Genomic DNA, 18,501 nt, shown 5'->3' on the forward strand with positions numbered 1-18,501 from the left:
CTTGGCATAGTGGCGATGACCCCAGTATGCAGAAAGCAGGCACTCGTACAGGAAAAACTTATCTTTAATGATGGCTGCAGCGCAGCGGCAGGAACTCGATAAAGACGCTTTGCAGTAGCTTGTCAGGTTTACACAGACACCGACACCAAGGAACGAACGAACGAAGGAACGAAATGAACGAAATGCAACAACACAGAAGGATCCACGCACCTGAACTAAATAGGAACTCAAATTAGCAACAGGTGCAAGACATAAAGAAGAAAACAAAGCAGGCGGACACAAACCAGGCAAAACAGGAAGTACTACCAAAATAAGAGCATAGAACAGGAACTAAGGCATAAAAGTGTAAACACACTAAACTGTCACGCAGGCTAACACATAGATCGTGACAGAGAGCATAGGCGGTGCCCCGATAATCAGCCAATGAGAGCGTGAAGCGTCAGAAGGCGTCACCAAGTGTACTCTTAGTCACGGAAAATGTTTCCCTCTTTGTCGCGCGAGCTATTCAAATCTGAACTTGCACCGACTTTACGCGTTACGTTATATGGAATTTCTTACGTAATACGATGCAAAAACTTTACATAAATTCTTTACGTTCAGTGGAATTTACGTAAAAGGAGGTTTACGTTATGCGAGGTACTACTGTATAAATAAAATACAAAGACTCAAAATGATCTAAAATTAAACCCACAGGACACTTGATCAACCCTCGACTACATCCATGTGCGTAATAAAGACATGTCATTTAATTAATGCGACAGCTTCTCTCGAAAGTAATTAATGACAACCACCACATGACACAAAATAATCAGAGCAACTTGAAGTTAAGACTTGAAATAATCTACAAAGTCTACATACAGCAGAATAGAAGTGATGGGGCAAGTAAATAGGCCATGGCTCGAATGCTCAGTGTGAGCTCAGTACAGCACGGCACAAATGGCCCAGTGCAGTATGCCGTTAGTTGGACAGACAGCTACAGAAAAGGGTCTGATGAATGGCAAGTTAAAATTTTGCTTTCATGTATTGACGAGAACAAAGTTATTTGGATTTACTGTTGCTGTGAACTGAGGTACCACTGCTAAAAGTCAAGTTTATTGTCATTTGTGCTTACTAGTGCTTACTTCATTGTACACCACTGTATTGCTGCAATTTTCCTGACTTCAAGGATTTTCTGATTTCAGCTGTTATTTATAGACTTTACACTGATTTGATTGGTCTGATCGGATCGGCCAAATATTAGAATAAATATGCACTTGTAGAAATTTTATATTATGTCCAATTCACCACTGCAATCAATTACTTCAGAAATGAGCCATCAGACACAGCGTCCTATATTTTGAATTAAAACGGAAACCTGTCGGCAGTGTTGAACTTCTTCAGAGTGTGTCAGCAGCGATGCCAAAAGTGCAGAGAAACAATGTTTGCACTTTTAGGCTTTCAGGATATCTTTTAATATAGTTGTCTGCTGTTATAAGAATTGTGGAGAGCATTCTGGAAAATATTAGTTATACATTTAATGTAATAAAACAGACATTTGTTAAAAGCAAGCATAAATCTATGCTGTTGTATTATTATATTAATATTAGGGATGCGCTGATCAACAGGCCACTGATCAGTATTGGCCAATTGTATGTGAACGGCACGTGCCGATCAATGCCTTTCGATTCCGATCACAAAAATTAATCACCTGTGATTCGTACTATTGCAGCTGCAGCCTGTAAAGATCCTTGTGTGCACTTTACTTCCCCTTTACTTCACACTGTGCAGATGTGCGCCGGTAAATCCAAACAAACATGTCTGCCGTGTGGAACTTATATGCAGTATGTGAGAGTGATGTAAAGTTTGCATCCTGCAACAAATGTCATGAAAAATATCTGCAGGGGTAGCATTTTAAACAGCTTTAATTTAATACGGCATTCGAAGAACAAACACCTGACAGGACTAAGTATGGTGAATTTTTGAGGCTGAAGTTGCAGCATCAGTCAAATGCAAGTTAACATAGTCAATGCTGGGCAACACTCATCCGTGTGTGCCTGACAGTCAGAAGATTGACCAAATAATTGAGGTCATCGGACTAAATGACCAGAATTCCTCAGCAGTGGAAGAAATCGGGTTCCGCCGACTTTTCTCTCACTTGGGGCTCCGCTACTGCTACCCCCTTTTTATTTTTTTAATAATTACCTATTTTTTGCCCTTGGAATTGTTCAAACCAAACTTTTCCCCTCTATATGGTGCACCTGGCCAATAGCATTCATCATTAAAATGAATAAAAAATTTACAGTAAATCCAAGTGATCGGTATCAGCCAATCTCTCTCATGGATGATCGCTATTGGAATCGTCAGCATAAATCTCTCATCGGAACGCCCCTAATTAATATTACATTGTAATGTAAAAAAAAAAAAAAATTAAAGTAAGAAAAATCTTTTTGTAAAGCGTGATTATTCATGATTTAACTGTGCAAGCTATGATTAATCACAATTGAAAAGCCATTCACAACCATACTTTTTTGGTATTTGCGGTCGCGCACGGTGTCATCAGTGCCCCTACGACAAAGGTTTTGTCATAGCGAAGAGTGTATTCATCTGAATACGCTCTTCCTTATGGCAAAACCAATGTCACACATCAGTACACTGAATGTAAAATACGGGCGTTTGCTGCTCTGAGCCACTGTAGCCAGAGGTTGTGGGTTGAACTCCCCCTGAGCATTTCCTTTCGAAATGCTTGAGCAAAGCCTGCACGTCCATCAGCCTTGAGAGCAGCTGAGGCAGTAAATCAGTGGTAAAACCCATCACTTAACACATCAGCACACGCAAACCGCCTCCGGCACAAAAACACTGGTTTTCCTGAGCAGTCTAACGTCAATTAGCATGTTTGCGGAGGGTAATCGGATGAAACTCAATCAGCTCCGCTAATTGCCCAACTATGTGCAAAGAAATCACATTAATGTCACTAATTAAGTAGATGGCAATGACGCCGCCTTATTGGCAAGGAAAGTGTGAACCAAATATTGTCATACTTTTGAGTCACTCAGCAGCAGCCAAGATGACGATGGAGTGTTATGTTGACTTTCTAAGGGCCTTGCCTCTTCACCTCTACTCAACCCCCCGTTTTAATGTTGTGACCATCTCAAATGAAAATGTACATTTCAAAACAAATACATTTTTCCTGGCACATCACTTCCTCTTCTGCGACATCTTCATCAATTATGTCAGGAACGGCTATCTCTGTATGGATTAATGTTTTCAAAGGTGTCAGCGCTTCTTGCCGTGCGCACAAACACACGCACACACCATACTATTGGCACACTTGTGTACTTTCACACAACTTCACCACCTGCTGTGGGTGTTCTCAGTCAATACACAGTCAATACACATACGTCTTGGACGCCACGCGGCGAGCGGACAACTGGGCCGATGATGAAAGCACCCCAATGCAAATGGAGACTCAATTACCTCAGTCAATCTGTTGGAGGAATGTGTCCATGCATGTGTGGAGGGTTTACCCAGTGGGCTGCCGGCTCGATGGCTCTCTGGTGGCTTGTTAAGACGCAATCAGGAGCACTTGGCTTTGAATTGGCCTTTTGTCAGCCTGTGCATGAAAGGAAGTGTGTGCGCTGTGAGGATTAAAGGTTTAAATCTGCCAGAACCTCACACCACATGAGCGTGGATGCGAGTAAGAAGTGGTTAAACTCATGTTCAATTATATGACTCAGGACATTTTTCAAAGTATATTTTATCACCTGACATTATAAAAGTAGAGCAAAAAAGAGCCAGCATCCACATGTTGAGAGACGAAAGCCTCCTCTTCCGTCATCACCCCAGGAATATACAGTGCAAGCTGCTTAATTCGATGTGGACTCACATGGTTGACTGCTTTTATCTGCATGATATTTTTGAATCCCAAAGGGGTTGTTTTTATGAAAAAAGATTGAGTATATGCTCACATGTTGTGCAGTATTGTCAACTTCATTATTGCGAAGCAGCACACACCCAGTGACTTCTATTCAGTACAAAGTAAACTTCAAAATAAAAGCATTGCAATTTTGATCTGGATTCAACATCCATTTTTTTTTTTTTTTTTAGGCAACCACCGGCAGAAAGATTAGCTCATGTACTAAAGCATTCATGTCATTGTAGACTAGACATACAGCGGAATTACCGCAGAAGCTCTGTTAGATAATATAAAATGTTATATGAAAGAATCAGAATAAAACTATGCAGGAACGGAGGAAAACAATGTCAACAAACTGCCATAGCTTCAAAAGTCCTTTATTGCGCATTCTCCTTATGTCTGGCGAAAGTTACAAGTAAATATACAAGCAATGGTTAGTTTTGGTTACGAGTTTGGTTCTTAAATGGGTTCTGTGACATTTTAAGGATTAGTGTGATTGTTTAGACACATAATTTTTTCCCCCCTCACTCCTCTCAGGACTACATGCAGAATGTCCACGGTAAAGAAATCGACCTGCTCAGGACCACAGTCAAGGTGCCAGGTAAACGGCCGCCGCGAGCAGTTTCCACTTGTGCAGTCATGCCCAGCCCAAAAACCAACGGCTTGACTAAGGACATGAGCATCCTGCAACTGGGACAGACCCCAGGTGAGGCTGACGTCTCGATCACGCCATCATAGCTCAGCAGATGATGATGATAATAATGAGCATTGAGGGTTTTTTTTAAACTATATATATCACTGCTGTTAAAGTTGATTAGAAGGCTGTGAATCCTTATCACCTGACAGAACACAAGAGAGACGCGTGTCCATTTGTTACACACGCGCGCACACGTTCAAGAGGCCGAGCTAATAGCATGAATATTCAGTGAGCCGTACTCCTGTACTAATTAATGTCGTGAATATTAATGCAATCAGAGACCAAATCCACTCTGCCAACACCAAGAAATGAGTTGCAATCAGGGAGGGAGGGAGAGTCTGGGGTGGAGGTGGGACTATTGGGGTAGATGAGAGAGAGAGAGAGAGAGCGCAGGAGAGAGAAGGAGGGAGGTGGGTGGGGGGGTCAGAGAGGGAAGGAACAGTTACTTGGCTGTTTGAAGGCAGCCTATTCGAAAAAAGATGTATTCTGCAGTTTGCATACATCCGTCTGTGATTTCTGACTGGCTCTTTGTTTGGTTATGGTGATGGTTTAATTCTTTTTGAATATGCTTGTGTTACATCACACTACATCACATGTATGCACAATTCCACATGTCCTAAAAGGAGTAGATAGAAGCACAGTCACTTCCTGTGTTTAACACATTTATTTGTTATTGTTTTCTACTTGGGAAAGGAAAAATGATAAAGAATAGCTTATTCTGTTATAAGAGAATACATAAATGAATAAAGGAGTAAAAACATTGTACAGTATAATGAATGCATAAATATAACATATATAACAGATCAAACTAATTGTAATGAATAAATCAACACATAATATATGATAATACCTTATTGAATAATAATAAAAAAAATACTGAATTCGTGACAAATGACGTCAGATACTGTGTGATACCTGATAAATCAGGTGTGTCCAAAGTGTGACTTGGAGGTCTTGTGCAACTCGCAGCAAATTTTTTTTATTGCTCCACAGCCTATTCTCAACCATTACAGGTCATCGGAACAAATACAAGCTATATGTTATGTGTGTATATAACGCTAAATGACCTATAAAGCTGAAACATGGGCTGCTGTTTTCTGTAGATATATTTAACTGCATAGCATTATTTTACCCTACATCGATTAAACATAAAGTGAAGAATATCATATAAAGTGCCCCCTCCCACAGCCCATCCCTCACTGGCATAGTTTCTTATTTTTCATTCAGAAAACCAACCAAAATAGCACAAAAACTCTAGGCAAACTTTTGGACTGTAAGTCACTCGGAGTCAAATTAAAACACAGTAAAATAAGTATGCGGTGTTACAAGTAGTTCCTTCATGTGGCGATTTGATCAGAAAGATCTTTTATTTCCTGTTATTTCCAGGTTCTGTGACAAGCAGCTCGTCAGTATCTCAAATGGCGAGCGGTGTCAGCCTGGTGTCCTTCAACAGCCGTGGCACCGATGGCATGCATCAGCGTTCATACTCTGTCTCCAGCGCCGACCAGTGGACCGAAGCCACCGTCATCGCCAACTCGGGGGTCAGCACAGGTAACCAGAACACACTGATTAGGCCCCTTCATAGCAAACTCACAGGGGCCTCACTGTAGGCCTCCTCGTGGGGACCCATAATCTTTCTTCCATTGATCCTGCCCAAGCTCTAATAGTGCTCGTCAAGTTGTGTCCAGCCCCTCCCCGCCAACATACACTCCACTCTCTCAAACACACACGCGCACAGAAAGCTGACTGACAGGCTGTGTTACAGTGAGTCAGTTTGACAGCTATGTCATAAATGTTGTGCCCAGCCATCCTCAAATAATGTTTAAAGCCACACTATGCTTTCAGTGGTCCACGCACATGTGCGTACGCACACGCACACACATGGGCGAACAAATTACAGTTCTCTAGCAGCTGCTCTTTAAAGTGCTCATGACACCAAGAAAAGTTTGAAAAAAACAATAACAAAATGAAACTGCTTACTTAATAAAATAGTTTTGTCATACAGCTGTCATAGATGAACAACCATGAAATAGGGGTCAAATGCAGTGATGATTATGAGACCATTTTAACATGCCCCCCCAGCGAGTTTTCTGAATCTTGGCTGCGACATAACTACTAGAATACATTCCGGGAGCTGGAATTGCACAAATGCAGTCATGAAGTCACAGCCAAGTCAAGTAAGTGACACGTTCACAAAAATAACACAATAACAACATTCTCTGATATTGTGTTGTGATGACTATGATACAACACATCGGTCCCCAACTTTTTTTGACACACGGACCGGCTCGTGTTCCCACAAATCTCCAGCGTACTGGGGTTAAGTTTTTACTCCTTTATTTATGTATTCTTTTGTTACAGAATAAGCTATTTATCATTTTTCTTTCCCAATTAGAAAATGATAACAGATAAACATCATGTATTTATTATTTATTGTTTAGACAGAAGCAACATCAAATTAATAGCACAAAATGAATGCAGACCGACCATCCACCAGTATGAGCCTGGAGTTTGTTTTTCAGAGAGAAGATTAAAGTTGTGTGCAAAAGTCAGGGCACCCCTTTAAAAACTGTACATTTTATATATTGAAAAAATTATATTTATAGTCTCTCTGGTATATGGGGGGGAAAAGAAAATATTACCAGGAAACTTTAATGCATAATTACATTTTATTTTATAAATTGAACAAAATTACAAAAATACAAAAAACATCATTTTGGCAGAAAGCACTGCAGTGAACAATAGCTTCTGGATGGGAAATTGTCATATAAACGGCACAAAAATTGTAAAAAAAAAAAAAAAAAAAAAGGAAATATTTCAACATTAGAGCACACGTTTAACACTGGCAATATACCTTTCAGTGTTATTTGTCATGGCGAAAATGTGTTTTGGTGTCATGCTTTTCTGTGTGTCATTACTTGCTGTCGGTGAGCACTGTGAAACACTTCTTGTATGAGCATGAACCACTGAAGCATTTGCATCTTAAGTTGTTAGTCTAATAACACTTGTAATCCATCAAAAACCTGTCTTTCGTGATATCATGGTGAGGTTTTGGCACGATCACAGCAAATAAACCAGCCATCCTGGTCTCTCATGACGACCGGGACAACGAGTTGAAGCAGGCGGAGCAGCTGGTGTCCAAACTGTTGATGGCAGAAAGGAAACAATTGGAGGGAAAGTCAAGGAGGAAGTCTCCAGGCTGCATGCGGGTGGGGGTGGAGGGGGCGTGGGGGGGGGGGAATGTTTGATGTAGATGGAGCGCAGCGCGCAGATGGGAGCGCCGTTAATCCATGGTGGTTAATTGCGCGCTCGGGGACGGCATCTTGTCAGCAGAGATAAGTTGTCACATTTTCCACTTGAGCTGAGACTAAACGATTGTAAAATAAGTTATGGCCGTCCTTGGGGCTGTCTGCCGTGTGGAGACGTGGCGGTGGCCACTGAGCGCCTGTGTGGGTTTTTCATCTACACACACGCACACACACAGTGGTGATGTCAGTGTCACCGCTGCACTGTGATATTGATGGAAGCTGAATGTTATTTTATTCCGCCGCTAGTCACAGCCTGTCAACAGCTGGCATCAAGATGGAGGGCACAGAGAGATGTCGCTTCAGTTCCACACATTGCCGAGCAATCCTGCCTTCACTTTCCCATCAGAATGGATCCAAATCTGGACATTGTTGTGCTTTTATTATGAAACAGTTTACACTGAAAGAAACCTGCATGTCTTTCCAGATGCAGGCCTGGGTGACTCCATGTGTTCCAGTCCCAGCATCTCCAGTACCACAAGTCCCAAGATGGAGCCGCCCCCATCACCACATGCCAACCGCAAGAAGCACCGGCGGAAGAAGAGCACCAGCAACTTCAAAGCCGACGGTCTCTCTGGCACTGCAGAAGGTTATAACCCCTAAGTGTGACAATTTCTTTAAATCCCTGAAGTGATGTTTGAAAAGGCAATCATGAGATTGTTGGAATGTCCATGTAAGACATAAAACACAATGCGTACACACAGACATATTCACACACACTTCTACACTCACTCAAAACACTTTCACTTGTCTCACACACACACACACACACACACACACACACACAGAACAGATGTGCCACCAGCAGCAGCAGCAGATGTGTAATGTTCGCTTCTCCATTAAGCAGATGACGAGTGAAGTTATTGTCAGAGAGACAAATTTACTAGTTTGCCTTTTCTTTATTTTCAACTCGTCAACGTTTTCTAATTTCAGAATTTCAAAACCTTCCTCCGACTCCTCCTCCGCTGTTCTTTTCAGTAATGCTCTTTATTCTCTTTGTTCTCAGCACACTCTTCATTCCCCCTCCCCCTCGTGAGTCAGCCAGAGAGGCTTAAGTGAAATATTATAAATAATCTGCAGTATTGAAATCTTTTATCAGCTGTGTCACTTCCATTATTCAATAAGCGATTAGTAACAGTCTTCCCAATTTAGCCATTAAGCACCCAGCACTAAGGCGGCCGTCGGCTTGCTGCCTGTCACGGCGGGCTGGCGGACCGGCGGGCGGACAAACCACCGGGTGAAGTATCATCATGTCAGAGCGAAGCCCAGCGTAATTGATGAGGGGGAACCGCCCTCTGTAGCCGAGCTCCCCCTGATGGGACCCACTACACTTGGAGAAGCAAAGATTACTTTATTTTTATTTGCCATTACAGTGGAACCCACTTAAGTTGGCCCTGCTTATGTCGCCAACCCATCTATGTCCAATAACTCTTCAAGTTCCAATCCTTATTATTATTATTATTATTATTAGTAGTAGTATTATTATTAAAAAGTGCCCGCTTTAAATCGACATCAACAAACATGGGCGACAGGTTTACTCACATAAAATTTGAGAGCCAAAAAGGTCATTTCTACGAATATTGTATCGTATAGAGTGTTGTGAAAAAGTGTTTTCCCCCTTCCTGATTTCTTTTTTTTTTTTTCATGGTTGTCACACTTAAATCTTTCAGATCATCAAGAAATGTAATTATTAGTCAATGACAAGACAACTGAGCGCAAAATAACATGGCCCAGTGTGGAAAAAGTGAAAAGGTTATAAAGCCATTTGTAAAACTCCAGCGAACCACAGTGAGAGCCATTATCCACAAATGGTGAAAACATGGAACAGTGGTGAACCTTCCCAGGAAAATGACCCCAAGAGCACAGCGACAACTCATCCAAGATCCCACAACAACATCCAAAAAACCGCAGGCCTCACTTGCCCCAGTTAAGGCCAGTGTTCAAGACTCCACCATAAGAAAGACACGGGGCAAAAACGCCCCGCATGGCAGAGTTCCAAAACCAAAACCACTGCACCATACATTGAGGTTCATCTCAATTTTGTCAGAAAACATTTTGATTTGCAAGACCTTTGGGAAAATACTGTACTGACCAAAATCTGACCACACAAAAGTTAAACTTTTTGGAATGTATGTGTCCCATTACATCTATTGTAAAAGTAGCGCAGCATTTCCGGAAAAAAAAAAATCATACCAACAGTAAAATATGGTGGTGGTAGTGTGGTGGCCTGGGGCTGTTTTGCTGCATCACGACCTGGAAGACTTGCTGTGATAAATGGAACTATGAATTCTGCCATATACCAAAAAATCCTAAAGGAGAATGTCAAGCCATCTGTTCATGACCTCGAGCTGAAACCAGCTTAGGTTCTGCAGCAGGACAATGATCCAAAAAACACCCATAAGTCCACCTCTTAGTGGCTGAACAAAAACAAAATGTGGTCTTTGGAGTGACCTAGTCAAAGTTACCTGAATCCTATTAAGATTCTGTGGCATGACCTTAAAAATGGAGTTCATGCTGGAAAACCCTGCAATGTGGCTGAATTACAACAATTCTGGCAAGATGAGTGGACCAAAATTCCTCCACAGCGCTGTAAGAGACTCATTGCAAGTTATGGCAAACACTTGATTGCAGTTGCTGCTGCTAAGGGTGGCCCAACCAGTTAAGTTTAAGGGGCAATCACTTTTTCACACAGGGCCATGTAGGTTTGGATTTTTTTTCTCCCTTAAAAATTATGTTTCATTTACAAACTGTATTTTGTGTTCAGTTGTGTTGTCGTTGAATAATATCTAAATTATTTTGATGATCTGAAACATTTAAGTGTGACAAATGTGCAAAAAAATAAGAAATCAGGAATGGGGCAAACACTTTTTCACACCACTGTATGTCAACATGAGTTGTATTATTTTTAACATCCTCATTATCGCTAAGCAGCATGCATGCCAAAACATAGGTACCGTCTACTTGCACAGCACTGAGATGTGCACACAGTGACTACCTGTTCAGAGCATAATAAGCTTCAAAATAAAAGTCGTAATTAACCGGGTTTCTACACATTCGTTTTTTGGTTTTATTTAGGAGCTGCTAGATAAGAGCACAGTTTTCAGTATTATTCTGTTCCAATAGGTCCAACGTAAACTAAACGTAGAAAACCCGAATCAATCTTTCCAAAACAAAATACATGTAAATGTATTCATTTATTGAAAACTGTTGTTGGTGAACACAGTGTGGAGGGAGGAGGGGAAGGGACGGACGAGCCACGCATATGCTGTTTCACTCTAGTCCACATGTGTCAAACTTGTGCCCTGGAGGGCCAAGACACTGCAGGTTTTCTCTCCAGCCAGTTTCTTCAGCAGGTGATTTAATTGATGAGCTCCTTCCCTCAAACCGAAGGTGTTGATCATTAAAATCGCCTGCTTTAGTGACTGGCTGGAAAGAAAACCTGCAGTGTCTCGGCCCTCCATGGCACGAGTTTGACACCCCTGCTCTAGTCTGTTACAAACGTAACCTTAGAGTGGACGGTTAGAGCTGTATACTTGCTCTCTTGAACTTTATTGTAAACTTCATCAGCAGGTACAATCATCATTACACACACTTCAAATATTATGTGGCTCCTTTAAACCGCACCTCTGCAACCTGTGTCAGAAGTTCCTACCTTTTATGTTCCAATTTTATTGGAACAGACACTACCTTTATATTTTCCTATGAAGTCTTTTTTTGCATTCAATAATGTTTCTCACCTTGTTTATCAAAGTTCTTGCACTTTTTTGGAGCCACATATAATTTTTAAAAAAGCACAGATTCCTCTAACACTTAGAAATACGCAGGCCGCCTGAACGTCTCATCAGTGCAGGGCGCACAGTGCTTGAAAGCAGGAAAAATGGAGACTGATACAGAGTTGTTCATTATTCTGTATGTGTTCTATTAAATAAACCACACACACACACATGAAAGATGATAAAAGATTCCCAACTTTAAAAGAACCACTAACTGAATCACCTACATGTGGATGCTTTGTTTGGACACTTGATTCTGCGGACTAGTTTGGTTTGATGTTTGTTTTTAGTTTGGGGTGTCCAAAGTACGGTTAGTTTTTTTGTGCCTTGCTGCACTTTGTAGAAATAAAATTAACCAAAGAAACTTTTGCAAAAATGGAAAGAATAGAGAAAAAAGGAAGAGGGAAAAAAAAAGAAAAAGTCTTTAGGCTTTACAAATAATATTAAATAAATAATGCCCCCCACCCCCCACATTCTTTGATTTGTTTAGTATGTGTTTGGACACCACTGGTTTACAGTAACAGACTTTCAAAACCGAGACATATTTTTAGCAATAATTTTCCTTGAAAATGGAATCATACGTACAAAAACCGGGGCGTATGAAAACCAAGGTTCCACTGTATAATATATTTGACTAGCTCGGCAACTCTACTGTCGGACTGGCTCTAACTAGCAGATGATCGCCACTGTCCCCTACAGCCCAACTGCTGAATCACAGCTCAGAACCATACGCAATGTAATATATGACAAAAATAAAAATCTACACAAATGGAGGAAATTATGTCAACAAACTGAAGCTGCTCTAGTTCTCACTTTAAGTCTCTCACATTGCAGTGGTTGTCATCCGTGCATGTAAACACTGTGAAACAGGTGATGGAAAGGTGCGCGGCAGTTGACAGGCGGCGTGCAGTAATACGAAGGGAGAGAAAATAGCTTGAGTGATTTTGAGGTTTGACTTTTGCTGAAAACCACTTTGTGATACAAATGTATAACTCTTTTGAACTTTTTTGAGAAGCAAAACGCTTTACTTTGGTGACTCCACCAACTAGCCAGGACTACTTTCTGACCAGAACTCTTCCTCACAGGACGGAGAATGGCAAAAGGCACTGTTGATGCACTACACTGCTGATGGGGATGTCATACAACTTCATGTCAAAAAATCTGAACAGTCCCTTTCAGCAATGGTGCATTTCGGTTTTGATTTCAGTTATTTTCCACCTGCACAACACTATTGCTTCGAGCCTGTGTGACCACACCTGGATCTGGAAGTGTGAATGTAGTTTATGATGCAAAGACAAATCTGTCTTCATATGCCCTGCCCTACCCCTTATTTGGATTACAGCCTCTTTTAAATCGTCTCAAATTCTGTTTTGTTTTGTTGTTTGTTTGTTTTTTTACTATGTGCCTTTGCTCTCTGCTTCTGTTTACTATTTCTGTCAGCTCAACACACTGTCCTCTCTCTCCTACCTCTCTTCTCTCCGCGCATGCCGGGGATGCAGCCAAACGTAAAGCGTGGAAACTAAATCGCGTTGGTAGTCTGCGCAGCATTTACGCGAACAGCCTGCACAACTCAGAAGGTAAAAACCTGTTGTGGTGGTTGTCTTGATGGACAGGTGGACCCCACCTTGACCCTGCCCACCGCAGCAGGGGTGGAGGAAGCATTTGCCAGTAAGCAATGATTTGCAGTGCGACAGGAAGTGTGCTTGTGGAGGTTAAAAATCGTCCAGGAATTGATGTTCATTGTTTTGCGGTCGAGTAGTTTGTTGTTTTTGCAAACTGGAAACTGTAATATATCAGCACAATTTGCAGATTTTACAATGACATCTGTGAGCTTGACTGACCTTGGCAAATGATCTCGTATTACCTATACCTAGAACCTTCCACAGCATACTTCCCAATTATAAGGTTGATGTCAAATCAGTGCTTATGCGATACACTCCGTGTGTGTTCAGTGCACTTTGTGCTGTGGAGAAGTTTCCTTTCCCCACCTGAGTCACATAACCTGTCCATCCCACCTCGTACTATTCTGCCACACCCTTCCCCACCTGTGAAGGTGTGGTGCAGGCAGTGCGCAAGGCGTCCTGCGGATGTCAGATGACATTATCTGAGGTGTGGCTTGTGTTTCCATGTGAGCGAGCATCATGAACAGCAGCATGCACTATTTTCCAGGTTATTAAAGTAGTAAAAGGCTGCTGATATGGAGAGTAATGACCTGTGTCGCAAAGCAATACTGTGCGCGCTGACATTTAAGCTTTTAATTTGTGTTTCCTGAGGCCCCGTTTGTGTCCCTCACGCCTCCCCTCTCATTGCACCTGGCGGCCTGCTGTCACACTCACACACACAGTATGCATGTCTACCCCCCTCCCTCTCTATATTTGGTTTGTTCTGTTTGTGCCGCTAAAGGTTGCTGGTGTCAGAGTTCACAAATTGCCTCGCTGCCGACTCTCTACATGAATGTCGCTCACGGTAGCCAAGAGCGCTGGCGGTAATTACCAATACAGCATGAGCGACTGGCCGTCTGGCTGCACTCATGCATACGCTCGGGCCGGCGTGTCGATTGAAGTGGGACAGCACCTGAATCAGGCAGTATTTACTTGGGTTTAAAATCATTTGAACTTGTGTTTGCAGGACTATTGGACGAGTTTCCAGAGTGAATGAACTGAAGTTGAGGATGACAGTGACATATCAAGCTGCTGTTCTCTGCCATCTGATATGATCTTAACTTTATTTTATATTTTGTCATGAATAAAATGTTCTCCTAATGGGGAATAGTTTAGCTCTAGGTTTCTCTCTTCAAGCTAGGTTTGCAGCAACTTTCTACTGTGTCATATTTGCTTCCTATTATGACACACAATGGCTTTCAGATGTAACACACCTGGTCTGCCCCTGCGTCCTGCTCACAGCAGGAACCAGGGTCCACTAAATGAGTGTTGAGAGCGCTAGGGATCGAGGTAAAAGCCCAAGCTGTCGACTCTTTGTTCAGCGTGACTCTTAAAGTGTCAGGGAGTGATGTTTACCAACGTACACCAGGTGGCATCCATTACACAGAGACATGTCACCAAAAAAGACCAGTTTGATCATTTCTGTTTTACAACTTTACAGCATAAATTTATTCAGATGCTTAGTTTTACAACAATCCCTCATTTATTGGTTCCAGACCCGACTGGGATAAGTGAATTTCCGTCAAGTACGATTCCTTATTTATAAATGAAATATTTTCTTAGTTTAAGCATAAAAACCTGTTTACGACATTACATCAATAGAGCCCTCCAGACATGAAATAACACCCCTATAGTCACTTTTACACTTGTATTCCCCAATATAGTAGACATACTAACAGAAAATAATCAATTTAAGACATAAATAAGACCGGTGCTTGTGTGTGTTGCTGTAAATGTGTTCTGGTGCCAGGGGAACTGAATGGTGGGCAGACAGGAAGTGACGTCAGGGGTTCAGAGTTTAGTTTTAGTTGGATTACAGCCACAACAGTAGCCCGTGTTAGAGATTATTGTGCCTGTTGTGAGATAATTCAATCCAATAAAAGCCTGTTGCTCCGGCGATCAAGTCTGGTGCTTGTGTGCGTCGCTGATAATTACAGTAACAATACTGAAACCAAGTGACCAGTGGAGAATACTACAAAAGGTATCATCAACGTCTTTGAATGCGTCTTCTGAATGCCTTATACAGTATTTGTATTTTACTTTCTTTAGCCATTTTTATGTTTGAAAAGGCTTAATTTAGGCAAAAAATTGGTAAAAAATTTGCTTTAAAGTGTTTTGTTTGTTTGTTTTGTTTTGTTTTTACAAAAAATTGGTAATGTTCAACTATGAAACAGCATGATTAATTAATATATTTCTGAAAAAAACATGATAGAGTGAAGTTCTGAAATTTGGAGGGTGGTGAGAGATTACTGTATTCTTCATTTCCTATACCATGAATTGGCCAACTTGGAAACTAAACCAGATGTTATGTGCTCAAGTCTTGAGAGCTTCATTGGTTCATCTCACAAGCGTCTCTTGAGTAGCCCATTAACCTCTCAGGGGAATTTTATGAAAAGATCCTTGTGTCATCCCTCCCCCTACCCCCTACTTGAAGGCTTTGATTGTAATGGCACTTGGGTGCCCTCAGGGGTATACTGGGCCTCATAATTTGGGTGGCATCCTGAGCACAGGGAGCGACTCTGGCTGAGCTAATCAGGTCAGCCTAGATGGGCAGGTATCTGAGTCCTCATTCCAGAACCCAGCTGCTCATAAACACTAATAATGTCTGCACAATGCAGCTAATGTTGTTGCCACTAAGCATGTTTAACCACTTTTCTCTACTCTGTCCCCAACAGAACAAGAGGAGAACTTTGAATTCATCATTGTGTCGCTAACCGGTCAGACATGGCACTTTGAAGCCACTTCATACGAGGAGAGAGATGCATGGGTGCAGGTCATTGAGGGTCAGATCCTGGCCAGTCTGCAATCCTGTGAGAGCAGCAAGAACAAGGTGGGTGCCCAATTTTTCCATGTGCTTGGCAGGCTCACACAAAAGTAATCCCTGCGCTAGCGGAGTCTCCCAGCAAAAGGGGCTGCTAACTTGTCACTTAACAGGAGCAACAAGCAAGCGTTTGCATTAATGATCATTTTGGGCCGATGTCTTTCTTCCAGTCTCGTCTGACCAGCCAAACGGAGGCAATGGCACTGCAGGCTATCAGAAGTGTCCGTGGAAATAGCAGCTGTGCCGACTGTGATGCTCAAAGTGAGTAGAGAGCATTGCATCACGGAATGTATGGTTGAAGCGTTCAGACAAGTCCGCTTCTGATGCTGTCATTTTGATGCATGCTCTTCCAGACCCCGACTGGGCCAGTCTCAACCTCGGTGCCCTGATCTGTATCGAGTGCTCTGGCATTCACAGAAACTTGGGTACCCACCTGTCAAGGGTGCGCTCGCTGGACCTGGATGAGTGGCCAATGGAGCTCATCAAGGTCATGTCTGGCATTGGCAATGAGCTCGCCAATAGCGTGTGGGAGGCAAACTCACATGGTCACTTGAAGCCTGCACCTGATGCCAGCAGGTAGGAAAGATTGCTGTGCCTGCGGGTGCAGGTAGAGGGGTTTAATAAGTATGGTCTGTCGTGGATGGTCTCTGTATGCGTGCATGTGTGTATCTTTCGAAAGCCAACTGACATCACAAGAAATTACAGCTGACTGCCAACCACATAGAGATCAGCCGCACCCTAGTCTTCCTCCTCCCACCCGCAAACGCACACGCCTGCACGGGAAAACAATGTCTTCAAAATTCACTTTTTTAAGTCTGGGAAATACAATATTCAGACTAATTTTAAGTGTTGGTATGTTGAGACGAGTACAAATCAGCACAAGAGTGCAGCAAACACAGCTGCAGTGAAAATGCAAATGAACATAAATCACGCATCCATTGATTGACTGACTGTGTGCATGCACACAGACTGTGCGTATTGATGTGCCATTAACCCTAGTCCATCAGAGTGCTAATGCTTTTATTGTTACTCATGTTCCTATTTATTTATGAATCTGATGTATGTTTCCCCCTGCAGAGATTAGAGCAAGTCAATATTATCTCAATTTAGCTGCAACGCTCCACTGCAGCTGCATCACTCTCCAGCCCATCAATAGTATTATCAGGCCATTCCTTAAGTGCCTTGTATTCCCTCCCGCCCTTTCCCTGTCTAATGTTCATGACTTTTGTCTTCTCTCCTGAACATCACACTCGGTTCGCAGCTGTGTGCTGCTAAAACCTTGACCTGAGCAAGAATCTAAACACATTCATGTCATTTTTACCTATTGTTTGCCTCTAAAACTTTCTCTTACTCAGAAAATTTCCTATTTTCCCTTGCCAATCCTTTATTGAAGCTTATCCGTCTGCACCCACAAGAAGGCGTGGATGTTTTATGACAGCTTTATGGAGTCTCAGTTGTGGTCTATCAAGTGATACATTGAAGGCGTTGCGCCGAGCTTACACACACTCCTTAACGTGAACTCTTTTCCAAACATGTATGACGGCCAAACATCAATGTCACTGTCTTCACTGGCAAGCCACATTCAGTGGAAGAAGAAACACAATTATTGAGGAGGAATCCAGCCGAGTCTTGCCGCAGCCAGCAGAAAGGTTGAGAGGGAAGGCAGTGGGGGTTGGGGGGGGATGAGACTGAACAATGGAACACTCACCCCACCCCCCACATGGTCTCTCAAGTGAGTAATAGAGGCCGAAATTTCATTTTGCAAGTGGCTGATTTAATGATCCAAAGGGTAATTAATGGCCTGATTATCTTAATGTTAAATATGGCCACCAGCAATTACACTGACCTCCTGTCTGTCAAGGTCTGCCCCCCATACTTACACCTCCCAACCGCCTCCTGTTTGGAGGTTCAGGGTTGGGTGGAAGGAAAACCAGTAGACTCAGCATAATAGGATGACATGGAAGGTGGTTGTGTTAGAGGAGGAGGAGGTGTATGAGTATTCAGAGAGTAGAGAAGATGGAAGGAGTCAGGAGAGTGGAAAGTATCAAGGGAATGATGGCGGAGAGAGACGATGGTCTGGAGATGAAAGGAAGGATGGGCTCAAATGAGGATGGGAAGAACAACATGGGAGGGAAATGGTGCAAGACAGGATGGTGGAGGCAGAGCATGGGAGGAGCTCAGAGTAAGACGCAAGGAAGGCTGGAGGTGCTTTGACTGGCTGTAGAGAGGAATTACGTTCATATAGATCACACCTCGTCTCTACGGTGCCACCTCTGCCCATTGAGATATGTGACAAGCCGCTCTCCAGCTGTTGTCACCAACTTTTTAGAAACTTCTGGTTTGTTCCAGCCA

The 18,501-nt window shown here is 42.5% G+C and overlaps 1 protein-coding gene across 9 annotated transcripts in view; it reads left to right on the plus strand.

Moving 5' to 3' along the window:
- agap1 (ArfGAP with GTPase domain, ankyrin repeat and PH domain 1) overlaps positions 1-18,501 on the plus strand; it is a 111,568-nt gene that overhangs the window by 76,090 nt on the left and 16,977 nt on the right. For 6 of the 9 annotated variants that reach the window (XM_054796039.1, XM_054796030.1, XM_054796021.1 and 3 more), the window contains 7 exons: positions 4,430-4,598; positions 5,976-6,140; positions 8,322-8,483; positions 13,167-13,244; positions 16,004-16,158; positions 16,320-16,410; positions 16,503-16,725. In XM_054796039.1, coding sequence (XP_054652014.1) covers positions 4,430-4,598; positions 5,976-6,140; positions 8,322-8,483; positions 13,167-13,244; positions 16,004-16,158; positions 16,320-16,410; positions 16,503-16,725 — 1,043 coding nt within the window. The remainder of the gene's footprint in view (positions 1-4,429; positions 4,599-5,975; positions 6,141-8,321; positions 8,484-13,166; positions 13,245-16,003; positions 16,159-16,319; positions 16,411-16,502; positions 16,726-18,501) is intronic. The other 3 variants (XM_054796047.1, XM_054795997.1, XM_054796006.1) reach the window with 1 other exon arrangement.

The sequence above is a fragment of the Dunckerocampus dactyliophorus genome, chromosome 1 (assembly GCF_027744805.1).
Source record: "Dunckerocampus dactyliophorus isolate RoL2022-P2 chromosome 1, RoL_Ddac_1.1, whole genome shotgun sequence".
Classification (NCBI taxonomy): Eukaryota; Metazoa; Chordata; class Actinopteri; order Syngnathiformes; family Syngnathidae; genus Dunckerocampus; species Dunckerocampus dactyliophorus.